At 43.7% G+C, this 15,660-nt stretch overlaps 1 protein-coding gene across 1 annotated transcript in view; it reads left to right on the plus strand.

Annotated features, from left to right (window-relative positions):
• Positions 1-15,660, plus strand: part of DENND4A (DENN domain containing 4A) — an 811,018-nt gene that overhangs the window by 458,973 nt on the left and 336,385 nt on the right. Inside the window, exons 12-15 of the mRNA XM_085644632.1 lie at positions 2,398-2,464; positions 4,246-4,304; positions 5,786-5,930; positions 13,901-14,076. Coding sequence (XP_085500758.1) covers positions 2,398-2,464; positions 4,246-4,304; positions 5,786-5,930; positions 13,901-14,076 — 447 coding nt within the window. The remainder of the gene's footprint in view (positions 1-2,397; positions 2,465-4,245; positions 4,305-5,785; positions 5,931-13,900; positions 14,077-15,660) is intronic.

Below are 15,660 nucleotides of genomic sequence, written 5' to 3' on the forward strand. Positions count from 1 at the left end.
TCCAGTCCCAAGTAGTTATTGAGACTTGGTCTACACAGGGATAGATTCTAAATCACACCCATCCTACTCAAGAAGCCGGCCGTTGTTCTGGGTTGCCTCCAACACAAAACCCTTAACTGATCATTGATTAAAACCATCCTTACGAGCAACTCTCTGCTGTTCTGGATGCCATCCAAGCACATGGCCCTTCTTGCTGCAACATGTTAATGCTGCATTTCCTTCAATTGCAACCATATTGGGGGCATTTCATCATATTTTATGAAATTCCCTGTGGGACACATTTTGAAAGGGAAATGTAAACATTGTTAAACTGTCAGTATCCTAAACACAGGGCGTAGCTTCAAGGTAGTCACACACCCCTAATACATCTATTCTCTAGTAAATAGTTAGGCACAGGTATTTCCAGTCGGGTATGGTGAGAAATCTGTCAGAATTCACCTTGAGTTTTTGCATACAGATGCAGAAAACACACACACTGTCTCACACTCTGTCTCTGTTTTGAAAGTCTTAAAAATGTTGATCATTTTAGAAAGTAATGTGTTTTAAGTGTACCTTACAATCTGCAGTCCACTCTCTTTCCACCACTCCTTATATTTCCCTTATACATTGCTTCTCTAAAAATGTATTTTACTACGATATGCCAGCATGATTGTTGGAAAACTTGAAGCTCACACCCCCTTAATTTTACTGATCAAGCTATGCCCCTGGATAGACAGTAAACATAATGCATGCCTCTAATATATTTAAACACATATGCTTGCTGCTAAAGACTGAGACATTGATTGACTTGCAAGACAATCTCTTTTGGTAACCTTCGAGGTTGAGCTTGCGGCCCTGAAGAAGGGATCAGAATATGTGAGTGACTTAATACACTTATAAAGTGCAGCTCTGCAAACTTAATCTCCTCAAGTTGCTTCTGGTACGGAGAGGTGGGTGAAAAGAGGTGAATATACAGTCTTTTCTGAAAGTGAGTTTCCTAATCCTATCGTGGATGTATGCAGCAAATTTCTCTTATTTTTTTTTTTTTTTTTTATTTTTTTTTTTTTTAGCATTGTTGCATAGTGCTCACAAGATCCAAGCTCATCAGAATGTTTTCCATAGCACAGTGAAAAACAAAAGCATATAGCAGAGAAAGAAATACAAAAATAATAATAAGACAGTGCTACACAGGTAACACGATAGTGTAAAAGAGAGCAAATAAAACCATGTTATACCAAAGAACATTGGCCAGGAACGTAGAGGACAAACAAGTGTGTAAGCAGATCTGTGATGAAAGATAAGGTCAGCTGGTAGACCTATATTGTCAATTGGGAAATCGGTAGGGCAAGCGAGCTGAGATCATCGTAGCTATCACGACTTGGGACGTATGGGGAGTTGCGGTAGTAGAAGGGCTGATCCAGGCGAGGGTTTTTAAATTCTACTTTGAAGGATGCAAAGGATGATAAGGTGGGTATATTATATGGGATTGCGTTCCAAATTCTTTGGGCATATCCAGAGAATGTCTAATTCAAAGTAAGTTTCTTGTGGTTGTGGGAGGCAGGAAACTCCAGGATTAGGGCTTCTGACCTGCAGAAGAGCCAGCTGCCTCCAGAGAGTTTCAATTACAGAGCCCGATAGTTTGAATGACCAGAGTATAGAGACATAATATAAATCGCCCTCCCTTTAACCAGCCAGCCTAACTATCATAAGATGGGAGAAATTGCGAGCTGAAGCGGGTACTGCTATTGAAGGGCGTGAGTGGGACTGGGGCAGTCTAGGGGCTCGCCTATAGCTAGTCTATTGGGAATTGCAAAATGGAAGACCTTCTGAAGGGATGGTCCATTTAAACGGTGATTGAGCCTGAAGAGACCCTCTCCTATGGACAAACTGGATCCTCCTGTTAATGTACCGAGATGACCTTACCCGGACTCATGGTCACTATGTTCGTGCTCTTGGGCATGTTGGCACAGCTGCATGTTCTTTGTTGTAAAACAGCCATGCGCTGTGACTGTTACGCTATTGCAAAATCTTGATAAATAAAGCATTACAATTTTTTTTTTTAAATGGGAGAAATATGTGCAGACTATCCAGTCCTAGAAATCAAACTGCATGCCAGGAGACTTTCAAAGGTTCTAGATGAGATTTCGGAATGGTAGCAAGAATGTTGCAGCCATATAAGCCTAGAAAGATCCAATGCTTGAGTCCTCTTTGAGATTTTGCTCGGACAATAGTAAGGCTCTTTGGAGGGAAGGAGTCCTTGATCTCTGCTACTCAACAGGTGATATAGCAGGACCTCGTGGGCTACAATGTCAGATGTAGCACTATGTGAGTTTGAAGGTTGTATGAAACTGAATGCATTTAGAAATATCAAAGTAAATCTGCCTGTTCACTTCTAACTATATTGTGTTCTTTCCTCAGACACATCTGCCACTTCATGCACAGAGTTCCCTTCCCCTCGCCTCAGAGGCCAAGGATCCTTGTTCAGGTCAGTGTCACTTCTGACGGCTGGAGGCAAGTTACACTGCACATGAAACCTTATTCCTCCTATAACATGGCATAATGAGGCCAAATAAAATATAAATATTTTCTTTTATGCCACAATGTTCTCTCATTTTGTTTATCATCAGCTTGTACATAATGTCGTGCTAACAGCTATTGAATCAACTCGCTTGCAAAACATTCATACATCCCATTCAGATTTGGTATTTGGAAGTGATGCCTTAAACATGCCCGTTCCAAATACTGAATCACAAACACAAATTACGACATGTTACCTAATCGCAACTTGTATTTTGTACCTATGTAAAAGTAACCAAATATGTTATTACTTTCATGTAGTGCCTAACTTGCCTTCAACTTTTTATCCCTGTCACAGCTGAGAGCTGCTCCTCCATAATGACGGAGGAGCGTTGCCCCACTGCCCATAGCCACCAGATGATAAATAAAATGATTATAGCACGATATTATCATCATTTTATTTATCTCTGTCTGAGCCGAGCAGTGAGCATAGGGCGAGGTGGGGCCAGGCATGGCAGGAAGGAGGCCAAGCAGACATGCGTACTTATGTTTATCTAAGCCAGCTGTGTTGCACAACAGAGTTGGAGAAAAGCCACAGGCTCCTAGGTTCTGTCTGCGCAGCAAATGAGGTCGCTCGGACCAATCCTGCAGCTGCTCTAATGCTAGAGCGCAGCGTCTGGGTTGGGTGGGGAGCCTGTGCTTTGAGGCCTATTCACTTCCCGGTTGGACAAGAGGAGCAACGAGGTTGCTGGCAGCGGGAGTGGAGCCGCAAGAGAAGCATTTGCATAGACCTGATCTGAGAACGACTTTATAGCATTTATGTTGAATGGTCAGATATCAACTATTTGTCGGTTTTTCTTGGGCTGAGAAAGGGAAAGCAGTAACAAAGTAAACAGCTCCCAGATGGATGTTATTCTTCATCAAACTTCGACACTTCCATGAACCTGAAATCCATGGGCTAATGCCAGGAGTAGTTTGGCAGACCAATTATGCATTTTTGGCATTATATCATTATCCAGCACCATTGCAGTTCTGTTTTTTTTTCTTTAGGGTTTAGTGGGTTGGAATTTACGACCAAGGAAATTAAGGTAATGTTTCATACCTCGGGACACTGTGAAATCTGAATTCCAGAGACCAATATAGAACATAAAGACCTTCCCCACATACCCCTTATGTAATTCCGCTGTGGAAAAAAAAAATGCTGAATAGTTTAAAGTCTGAAGTACAGCTCAGTTCGTGGTACTCTGTCTCTTGGAGATTCAAATTTAAAGCTCCCCAAAGTAAGTATATCTTATTAAAGCTCATGCCGAGGGTACGTTTGACTTACAGGTTCAGCACTTTCAGCAAGTAAATGTCGTTCGGCGAGTTAGTGACTTACTCTTAATAGAATTGCCTTGTACATGTTAATGGTTCCAGAAGTATTTTGAGTTATCATGCGGCTTTTACTGGACTCAATTCTTGTATAAAGTGCATCATCTACAATTGACTGTTGTACCTGCTCATTTGATAAAGGGGTACAATGGAGAACATGGTAAAGTTCCTTCTTTGAAGGCACCTCATTTCCCCTCTGAAAATCATTGGTTCTCCCCTGTCTTTCGAGATATTAATTAACTGGTCTAACATTGTTTTGCTTTTGTTTTCTATATTGCTTTTTGTCAAAAGTAATGTATGGAGGGACTGTTAGAGTTTTTGTGTTTTTGAATACATATGTATACTAAAAGCACTTAACACATCATCCTTTTTCTATAGCTCTCGCCTCATGATAGTCTGGTTCTTAGCCAGCCTGTTTCATCGCCTCTCCCACTGAGGTAAGTGTTTGCTACTGTGGCTTCCTTTTGCAACATACTTTTTTAAACTCTGTACTTTGCATTAAGTTTAAATTGGATAATTTGCACTCAAGTGCAGTTTGATTTCTGTTTTCAATTGCTTCTTCATTTTCTTGCATTTCAAAAACCAGTGGAATTAAGTCTTTCTTTTGAATGACAAGTTTTTAATAATTGGGAAATGTAGAGAAAGGTAGCTCAGGCCATATAAAAATAACTGGGGTGGCACGGTGAGCAAAAGAACAATGGATTTAACCCAGATCTCTTGATTGGGGGTGAATGTTTGATTTGTTCCACATTCCGTCCATCATTTGTGCGCCTTTTGCTATAAAAATGTACAGCATGTAGCTCTTCTTTGTGTTATGTTGATCTGGTGACAGTTGAAATACTCTTTTAGTCTCCTAGTTTAAAACTTCTCCAGATTCCTCCTTGATGTCATTTTTTAACCTTAACCCATGGTTCCCCGCGATCTATCTTATCACTGCATGTGTAATATTCGGGTTAGATTGTTCAAATATTATTTGTTGTCGAGAGTTCTCTGCTTTTTCATACTAATGTTCCTATTCATTCCCTTTCAAAGTCTCTGGTTAGAGTTAACAGTCTTGCATAGGTTCTTTAAATCGATGTTTTTGTGTGGATGGTTAAGCTGCTTTTATTCAATTGGGAAACTTTGTTAAAAATGTGTTTCATTGCGAAGCAGTCCTATCGGTTGCCATGTGCGTGACTCAGTTCCTTTGACCTATACCTGCTCACTGCCGCTTAAGTTAGGAGCACTGATGGCACTGAACCAGGGACGACTGCCGAGGCAGCCCATTCATTGCTGTGTCTCTGCTAGCTCCATCTCTCAATCTCTCGCAAGCACTCACTCTGTTCTCTGTCTGGGATCTTGTTCTGAGGACCCTCCCCTTGGCACAGCGAGCTATTGCCTTATCAGACCTCGCATGCAATCCCGTTCATCCACTGCCAACATCTAAAATGGGCATCTTGAACCATGCATTATTCATGCTTGGAGATAAATGCAGTCATCAAAATTTTGCAGTTGACCAACACCTAAATTCTAGAAAAGGTGAAGCTGTTGCACCACTCCGGAGCTGTATATTATCATTAAAAAAACAAAATGAATAAAGTTCCCAAGCCTCTGCTTCAAAACAGGTCCTTTGAGCACACACAGCAGAGTTCCTCAGCTAGACATCTTTCATGTCAGTGCACTGACCCACTTTCTTTCTGAGCCCGTTCTAACCTCATGTGATTAGAGTTGGTCCCATGCCATCAGTGAACAGTGTTACAAAGACTCTCCTGCACATCACCAAGTCCTGTCAGAATCAACTACCATCCCCGCTGTTTCATCTCCTATGCTTGTGTTTAATGAGTTATTGCGGTTATAAAAGCGAATGAGAGACAAATTCATTCTGCCTGTAACTTTGGTATGGTGTTGTGTGGTAATCCTTGTTTTATTTCTCCTTTAGTGGGGGTAAATTTTCTACACTTCTACAGAACTTAGGCCCGGAGAATGCCGTTACGCTGCTAGTGTTTGCAGTTACAGAACACAAAATTCTTATCCATTCCCTACGACCATCTGTCCTGACTAGTGTGACTGAAGCCTTGGTTTCCGTAAGTTAATATTTGACAACTGTTGGGGGAAGAAAAATGTATTCTTGTTTCTCTTCAGTAATCTCAGCACAATTGTGTCCTTGTATGTCAACGATGCTCTGAAATACTGGTGCTCTACCTCTACATTAGATCCAAAACTTTGACAGTCACTACCTTGCAGGCACTATACCAAGGGTCATAATATTAAAAAGAATTATAGCAGTGAGGCAAGGATCTCTTAACACTGCTCCTTTGACCATGTGATTCTTTTCTCCGAAGCCCACAGAATATATATATGCTGGTGTGCCTGTTTGGAAGACCAATCTTTTTCACTCTTTGTTAATAAGGGGTTGCTTTTTTATTTTGGGCTCTAATAACATCAAAAGCCACTGCCCTGGTTCTCCAGTTAACCTCATTGTATTTCGTTTTCTCATCATCATTGGAGGATATCCAGAGCCATGATATTTTGAGCACTGCATACTTTTCTGAGGTGCTCTTTCCCAGCTTTTTGTATGCTAATTAAAATTATTTGATTCCCCTCTAGGTTTCCTCTTTTCTCCTCCCCTATGAAAATCTCAGTGATGACTAATGACTGCAGATTTTATTTCTATTCAAGATAATCATTGTTGCATGATACATTGAACTCATATGCCGTCGGCTGTTAAACACATGTACTGTTAGCCATTTCCAGATCAGACCTCAAAATGATGTTTTGTAAGTTGGCGAATGTTTAGACTCTCATCCAAAAAATTACTGTCGTCTTCTTTCCTCTTTTGAGCAATTAGTCTGCAATGAATACTTTGAATGGTTCATCTCACTGCTTTGCCTGTATCCAATTAATCTGAATGAAATCCATGCAGTTCAAAGCTTCTAAACTGCAGACAATAATTGAAGGGACCTTATCTGATAGAGACTTCTAGCTGCAGATTCCTAACTTTGGATTAATCCCCAGGCGTCAGACTGGATCTGGAAAATCTTGAGCTGTACCTCTGCGCTCCAGTAGGTGGTGTTGATCATCTCAGAGTCGTAGGAGTCGTCTGTGCCAGATACAACATGCGTAGTGCCTATATAGGTGCAACCACAGTGTGCAAACATCAGCTCCTTTCATTCTGACCCATCAGCGTGGATCCGGAAGAGCTACCACAATAATTATTTGACAGTATTTTATGATTTTTGTCATGCATGTTTTTAGCTTTCGGTTTAGGAATGTCCCCTAAGAAACCTGAGGGTTTTAAACCCTGTGGCGCTTGCCACAGGCAAATGTCTGTGACATACCCTGCTTGGTTGGTTTATGGTGACTTGAGACAGTCCACGACTCTGAGGCCTGCCCTGACTGCCGTGCGATGAATCCCAAAGTCGTCCTGGAACGAGGGTTGAAGCACCTGGTTGCTCACCACCAGATGATCCATGCGCGCAAGGTCCTGGTGGCCTGGAAGGTCCTAGGCCTCTCTGAGTCGTTTCCACTGATCATATCCAAGATCCAAATCGTCATCAGGTAAGTTGCACAAGAAGAATAAGAACTAGAAGTTGACGCGTTCTTCGACCTCACTAGTCCAAATCATCGGACAATGCCTAGGAACGATGTCACATGTCTTGGCCCTGTACCCACACCTCCCCCATGGAGGCTTAGCCTGGGTCCACTCTGCACCTTCCTTAATTTCCTGAAGCCGAAGCGACCATCGCCCAATTGAAGGAATTTAATTAGGCTATGCATTTTTGGGCAATTCAACCCCTATGGGGCGCCTTCGGGCCCCATGGGTTTGGAAGGTGCCCCAACTGGGTTTCTCCCACTAGGTTCGCCCTTGACGCAAGCCCGGCCCTTTGGATCTGGACCAATTCCAGTCATGAATTTACAACCTTCACCAGAGTTTAGTCCAGTGGCTTTGTTCCCGGTTCCGCCAGCACCCTTCGGCGTCTTTGACCCCATAATAATTTCCAGGAGCCGGGCTGTCGTTGTCCAATGTAGACACTGGTGCTGCTCTGACTAAGACCTTCCAGGTCAGAGACAGTGCCTCCTTCTTCTGATAGGCCCTGCGAGGAATATGCTTGGGGTGGATTTGAAGATCCTTATGGTTATCCAAATTCCTTTGAGGAACCCTTGGCTGAGGATAACTGGCATTAAAAACTGGCTGATGCCAGTGGTCAGGACACCTCGCTAGAAACTGACTTCGTCTCTGCTCCTAGTGTGGCTGCGGAGGAAGGGGCTGCCTTTGTCATGGTGGTGCAGAGGGTGGCTGAGGTCCTCGAGCTTATGCTGCCCCCAGTGGAGGTCAAAACCAGTGTCTTGATGGAGGTGCTTCAACCCGGGGTATCCCACACAGAACCCATTTCCTCTCCTTCCTCCTTCAGTGAAGCCCTCACTGATGTCTTGCCCGGTGCTGGGGTCAAGCCCGATCGCCCTCCACCACAGCCCTGCTCCTTGGGATACAGCTTTCCTTAACCAGCACCGCATCCCTGAGAGCCTGGTGGTGTAGGCTTCAATGTCCAAAGTTAACAATGGTGTGTTCCCTACCACACCACTGGATAGGGAATCCAAAGTAAGAGGATTTTCTCTTCCACCAGCCTTGCACTGCGGTCAGTAAACACTGTGTCTCTCTTCTGCTGGTATACCCACACAGTATGGAACTCCATTGCTCAAGTGCTGCCCGTGTACTCCGAGGAGGCACAAGCTATCCTGACACAGGCTATGTGGATCTCAGGGCTGCAGCAAAGTTCACGATATGCTGCAGACTGGCACGACAGACTTGCTGGGTACAGCAATTGCTTTGTTGGTGGTATTTTGATGACCTGCTTGGCTGAGGTTATCTGGCTTCTCGGGGGATGTCCAGTCATCCCTTATGGACATGCCCTTCAGCATTTGTCTTTTCGGTAACGAGACCAATTCGGCACTCGAGTGCTTCAAAGTACTCCCCGTGGCCCTGCGACACCCACTCTTGCGTTTCGCTTTTTTTGTGACTACCGTAGGGGCTACCAACCGCGTCCATATCTACCTAGCCACTACAGCTGACAGGCTCCCCAGTTCTTTCGGGTCAAGGACGCGGCTCTCACAAGCCTCGTGGGCGCCATGGCCAGAGATCACCTCCCCCCATCACCTCTCCCGCACGGAAGCCGCAGCCTCCAAACCTCTTTACTGTGCCCTCGCAGCATAACGGGGACCCTATTGGCGGCAGGATCAGGCCCACTGGCAAGCCGTAATTGGACAAGTGGATGCTCCAAATTGTTCAGTGAGGTCAACTCCTACAATTCACAGAAACCTTGCTGCCCCTAACACCGTTCTCAGATCGACTGACTGAGGACAATCTCTCCCTTCTTTGTCAGGGACTACAGGCTGTTTTGGCCAAAGGAGCCATAGAGAGGGTGCTGACATCAGAAGAAAGTCGTGGTTCCTTTTCCAGCTACTTCCTGGTGCCAAAGGAGGGAGGCCACCATCCTATACTAGATTTGTGCTCCCTCAACTACTTCCTGAAAAAGGAGAAATTTGAAATGCTCATGTTGGCTCAGTTTGTGTCTTCCCTGGAGACTGGATGGTGTGGTTTGACCTGCAGCCTACAGACGTTACCTGAAGTTCACGGTGGGTCATGAGCACTTTTAGTTTGCTGTGCTCCCTGTTGGCCTTACCAGCGCCCCTCAGGTGTCCACGAAAGTGATGGCAGTGGTTGCAGCCCATCTGCATAGGTCAAGGGTTCCAGTCTTCCCCTGCCTAAAGGACTGGCTGTTAAAGGCGACATCGTTCCAGGCAAGCGTCCTCCACCTCCAAATTATGGCGAACCTCCTGCAGTCGCTGGGGTTCACTATAAACATGCTGAAGTCACACCTGACTCCCTCTCGAATGCTCCCTTTCATCTGAGCCATTCTGGACACACTGCAGTTCCGCGCCTGTCCTCCAGAGTGGCGTGTCATAGGCTATGATTCCAATGTTTCAGCCTCAGTCCTGGATTTCGGTGGGACTGACTCTGAGACTTCCTTGTCTGATGTCATTCTGCATCCTGCTACCGCAGTACGCTCAATGGCATATGCGGGGTGCAGTGAAATGTGAAGTCTCAGTGGGTGCTGGACCAGGGGGAATATTTCTGACTTGGTCCAGATATCAGAGGGCAGTGCAAATTATCTTTAATGGAGGCTGGTTGAGTCAGTGGCAGACCCCTCTCCATTTCCCAGCCAGAACTCAAAGATGCATCACTCCTGGGTTGGGACGGCCATTTGGTAGAGGTGGAGATGAGGACTCTGGTCTCCCGCGAGGTCTCAGCTCCTCATCAACTTGATTACTATTGAAAGTTTACCCAATCAGTGAAAGGTGGGTTCAGGTGTTCACGGACAACACTGCCGTCATATGGTACTGCAATAAACAGGTTGGAGTGGGGTCATGGATGCTGTGCCAGGACGCCCTGTGTCACTGACATGGCTGCAACATCCGGACATTTTCCTGGTCATGCAACAACTGGCAGGTTCTCTGAACTTCAGGGTGAACAAACTCATCCATTTATTCCTTTTTTATCACAAACTGCAACTCCATTCAGAGGTGGTGCTAGGTCTCTTCCAGGACTGGGGGAGCCTTGGTTAGATCTTTTACCAACCAACGAGAAGGGGCAATGTCAACATTTCTGCGCCTTGGAATTTCCAATGCAGAATTTGCTTGGAGACTCATTTAGTGTTGATGGGACCCAAAACTCCTTTATGCCTTTCCGCTAATACCACTTCTGCCCTGAGTTCTGAAGAAGATCAGGACAGACAAAGTCCAAGTCATCCTAGTGGCTCCATATTGGGCAAACAGAGTATGGTATCCCAAACTCCTGAGCATGAGCCGGTCCTCCAAACATGCTGCCCCTTCGGGACGATCTCCTGTAGCAGCAACAGAGCAGGGTCCTACACCCAAATCTGTGCACACTCTGCTTTCATTTGAGGACATTAAGCAGCAATATTTGAGAGTCTTTGATCTCCCTCCTGAAATACGTGAGGTTGTCTTGTCAGCCAGACATCCATTTACCAAAACTGTATATGCCGGCCGTTGGGACAAGTTTGTGGCTTGGTATGCTGAAACACATGTTGCCCCACTTTCTGCGCCCTTGTTTGAAATGTTATTGTTTTTTTTGTCCTTCGACTGGCAAGGACTTGCTCTGAGCACAGTTATGAGGTATGTTTTGCCCATCTCAGCTTTCTTGTAGTTGTTGGACCAACCCTTTCAGTTTGTCAACCGTAGTGACACATCAGCAAGTTTCCTCCCAATCCTTTTGTTAAGCCCCAATGTGATCTTAATTTAGTTTGAACCTATTTGATGTTCTCTCCCTTTGAACGTCTGCATAGCTGTCTTCTAAGACTCCCAACCATCAAGACAGTGTTTTTGGTGGCCATCTCGTAGACCAGGAGTGTCAGCGAGCTAGGGGCTCTTTCTGTTCAATCTCCATGCACCAGCTTCTTCCCAGACTAACTGATTCACTGAACCAATGCCTGTTTCCTGCCGAAGGTAATGACACCTTTCGACATCGGCCAAACCATCATGCTACTGGCATTCTTTGCTCCACCTCACCCCTCCAAGGAGGAAGAGAGACTCCACTATTTGGACTCAAAAGAGAAGTGTTATTCACCAAAGACCACCGGGCAGACGATCAGCTCTTTATTGCATTCACTTGAGCGAAGAAGAAGGCAGTGTAGAGATGGACAATCTCCAGATGGATTGTACTTTGAATAAAGATCTGCTACGCATTAAGCAAGTAGCAACCTCCTGAGGGTTTGCGGGCTCATTCCACTAGAGCCAAAGCTGCGACTGGTGCATTAGCTTGTGGAATTCCTATCCTGGACAACTGTCAGGCTGCTACATAGACATTCTTACACACATTTATCAAACACTACTGCCTTAACAGCCAGGTCCATTGTGACGGGCACTCTGCCCGTTTGGTCCACCAGGACTTTTTGGTCAGAGCCAGTTTGCAGGCTCTCCTCTGGAGAGGTAATGCTTTGGTATCTATTCTAATATAGGGAATCTGCAGCTAGGAGTCTCTATCAGGTGAAAAAGTTATTTACCTTCGTTAACACCTTATCTGGTAGAAAATGTATCTGCCAAGATTCCTTACCGACCCTCTGCAAACCGGTTCCTCTACCTAAAATGTCCCTCAGTATGTACACACGGTCAATCAGCCTTCTGATGTGTCTCCCTGCTCCTGGCGCTGAGATAGTCCCGTAAAGAAACTGTTGTTAGCGTGGTGGGGTGGCACCTATATAAGCACTGCGTTCATCACATCTGGCATAGACAATGCGTACAACACCGATGCAAAGCCGATCGGTGCCACCTACTGGCGCGAGAGGTTCTGCTCAAGATTTCCAGGTTCCAGTCTGACGCCTGAGGAATATTCCAAGGTAAGGAATCTTTGGCTAGATACATTCTCTACCAGATAAGGCACTACTGAAGGTAAGTAACTTGCTCCTCAGAAAGATAAAGAATGTGCTTGGTTGATTGTCATCCAGTAGAGAGATCTCCAAATTTGGAAGCCTGACTTTGTCAAAATCAAACTTCAAAGTTTATGGGTCATCTGTCAAAACCGTATGTTTCGTTGGTCTACATTAGATTACAATGTTTTGTTGATCGCAAGTCTCCATGAGCTTATTTTTTTTAAAGAGATTTAATTTTTTTATAACATGTAAGTTGAAACAGATTTACGTCGAATAATTAAAAGGTACAGCAGTCACATATTTCAGGCCTCAACAAGAACATTTTAAATGGAAAAATGAAACCTAACTTCCAGAACACACACCCCTGCCCCCACCCTTCCCACCTGGCCACGGTTCTGCTCTGTATGATGTCACAGCAAATTTGTTTCATTCAAGATATTGTGGAAAGCTCTCTCCCAGATATTGAATTTTCGCAGACAGTTCTTCCGTAATGTTTGCTGGTCCATCAGATCATCAAAATATGTTTAGGACGAGTAGGTGCAGTGGGCAAACTGTGTTTTTTTGTGTCCCTTCGATAGATATTCACCTATATGAGCCCAGCAGACCTCAAAGTTCAGATGTTCAATTGCTAATATATACCACAGGCGGCCATACCACTGGGAGATTGGGGGTCGATCTTTCTTCTTCCACCAGATAGCTAGAACTAATATCGCTGCCCCTAGACAGCTCAGTTTAGTCAATTTAAGCGTCAAGCACCTACTGGGCACCAGCTGCACTGATGCCAGGTTGGCAGCCAACATTACCATAAACACATTCTCCTCCCATGCACTCTCCAGAAGCTATGCAGATTTTGTGGGCTAATCATAAATTAATTGGCAATTGATTAAAATAACTGTTCTATGCAGACAAAGTGCGGGATGGCCGAGGTGCTTCTTTTCCATTTGTGAAATATGTCTCTGGAAGAGATTCCAAAGGCAATGATACTTATGGCTTTTCTAATCCGTTGTCAGTGGGAGTTGACGTCATCATACCTCCCTTAAAAAGGTACAATTTTGTGTTCCAAAGCTAACAACGTCTAGTTTTATTTTTGAGGTCCCCATCACTGTGCGACATAAGAAAGGAAAAGTTGGAGGAGGTGATTAACAAGTAGACTAGTGACCATCATAACCTAAACCAAATTTAAATTGGCTTTGGCTGGGTCATTTTCTTGGAAGCAGAAAAGCTGTGCACTGTCATACAAACAAGTGGTTGAGCATGCTTCATAGTGATCAGCCAGCGCTTAACCAACTTAATTGAAATGCCAACCTTAAGCTGACTTCATACGCAGGACCTGTATTTTATTTATTTATTTGTCTATTGAATGAACATCAACGCTTTACAATATGGCAATACATATTTAAAATCGAAACTGTTATTGTGCCATGTTCTCTTGGAAACTACAGAGTTCAGCAGGAGGTGTCACAAGCCCGCGTACTTGATACTGACCTTGAACATAGCCTGTTAGAGTAATTTGTCTTCATCTGTGACAGTATGTAATTTTATAAATTCCCATTCAAGTGACGCTAGATTCTTTCTACTTCCATTTCTCTCTCTCTCTCTGTCTAAAGATGATATTTCCTTTCCATTGGCCATGCCCGTACATCCCTCTCTGCCCGCTGGCGTTGGCAGATGTGTTGAGTGCCCCGTGTCCGTTCATCGTGGGGATTGACTCCCGCTACTTTGATCTCTACGACCCACCACATGATGTCAGCTGCATTGACCTGGACACCAACACCATTTCCCAGTGAGTATTTGGCGCTTTCGCTGTCTTGCTGCAATTGAAGGCTTTGGATGTTTTCTCAGCTGTGCTCAAAGTTGTCAGAGGGTCAAGTCATTCATTTGCCAGCTAACTGTTTGGGTAAACGTGTTAACAATAAAGTTGCTTAATATTTTGGAGACAATATCCGAATTTGACTAATTAGTGATGAAAAAATCTCACCCTGACTTGGGAAGCCTTTCTATACGAAGCATTCTTGCTTTTCCGTATATTTGTCTCTGAAACAGGGACACATTATGCGGCAGAGAAATATTTCTGATGTGTGAATTTGTCAGTTCCTTTGTCAGCTTTCACTAAATTTGTGGCTGTGGTTGAAATCGTTTTAGGCAGTAGGCTACATCACCAGCTAAATTACGCTCAGCCATCCCTGCAGTAAGAAGGAATTGCGACTCAAAATGTGTACCCATTTGGTAACGTGCAGAAGTTACATTTTTCCCTTCGGCAGAAATTTGAGGACAGTACTTTAAAACAGTTTTTAATTTCTAGTCCTTCTTGTAATGCTAACCTGTACTATTATGAAGTGTTAAAAATACTAATTTCTACATGCAGTATTTCCATAGCTCAGGAAACATTAAAACAGAAATTATTTTTAAAAAATAGATAAAGGGATTCATAACAGCAGAAAAACTGATCTGTTGAGCTATCACTTTAGGTTCAGAAGCATTTAATTTAGGAACTGGTTGAATTGGACTGTTCTGAAGGAGAGAAGAATGGGTTTCTTCTGATGGGTAGAGATCAGGCAGTGCTTGCAGCACCAAGGAGTGAGGGCAGATGTTGTGCTGAATTTGGATACCTGAAGTTGAGGGTTATTTCTCCTTGTAAGACCTCTCAAACCACCAGGAATAAAACCCAGTTTGCTAGCTTAAGGGTTGTAGTGTATGCCATTATAAGCCAGGAAGTAAGAACCAAATTAGGAGGTGGGCATGAGAAGCAGTAAAGCAAGCCCATATAAGAGAGAACAACAAAAGTGCTAGTACTGCTACTGTTAAACCTCAAGTCAACTTGTGAGGAAACATTTTGAAGAATTACAAAATGCCTGAAATAATTTCTTTTTCTGATTTAATCAAAAGATTTCATAATATCAAAAACATTTTGACATCCTTCCGAAGAGCGGACGGCAACTCAATATCTTATGTACATCACATAGATGAAATAACATGCAAAAAATGAAAAAAAATGAATGAACAACAACCTTTTGAATACACGTTTCAAACATTCTGGAAAAAAACACTCATCCTAATGCCAAACATGCTGGTACCTAAAAAAACATTCGCTCACTCAATCACACTCGTGAGAAAAATAAATGAACAAATAGGACAATTAACATTTAGTTCTCCTATTTTTAGAAAACCACAGAAAATCACAATGCAAGATTTCAGTAGCAAAATAGATTCAATTTGAAACCAATTTCAATTTCTTGTGGTGTTAGAACAAGGTTTACGCGTTTCAAGAACCCAAATTTGGGGTTCTCTCATCAGGACCTGAAAATGAAAAATAAAAAAACCGACATTTAAAAATAGCAGGGGGAGACGACCTCTGAATGCGTACTAC

This window comes from Triturus cristatus, chromosome 3_1 (genome assembly GCF_964204655.1).
Source record: "Triturus cristatus chromosome 3_1, aTriCri1.1, whole genome shotgun sequence".
Taxonomy (NCBI): domain Eukaryota; kingdom Metazoa; phylum Chordata; class Amphibia; order Caudata; family Salamandridae; genus Triturus; species Triturus cristatus.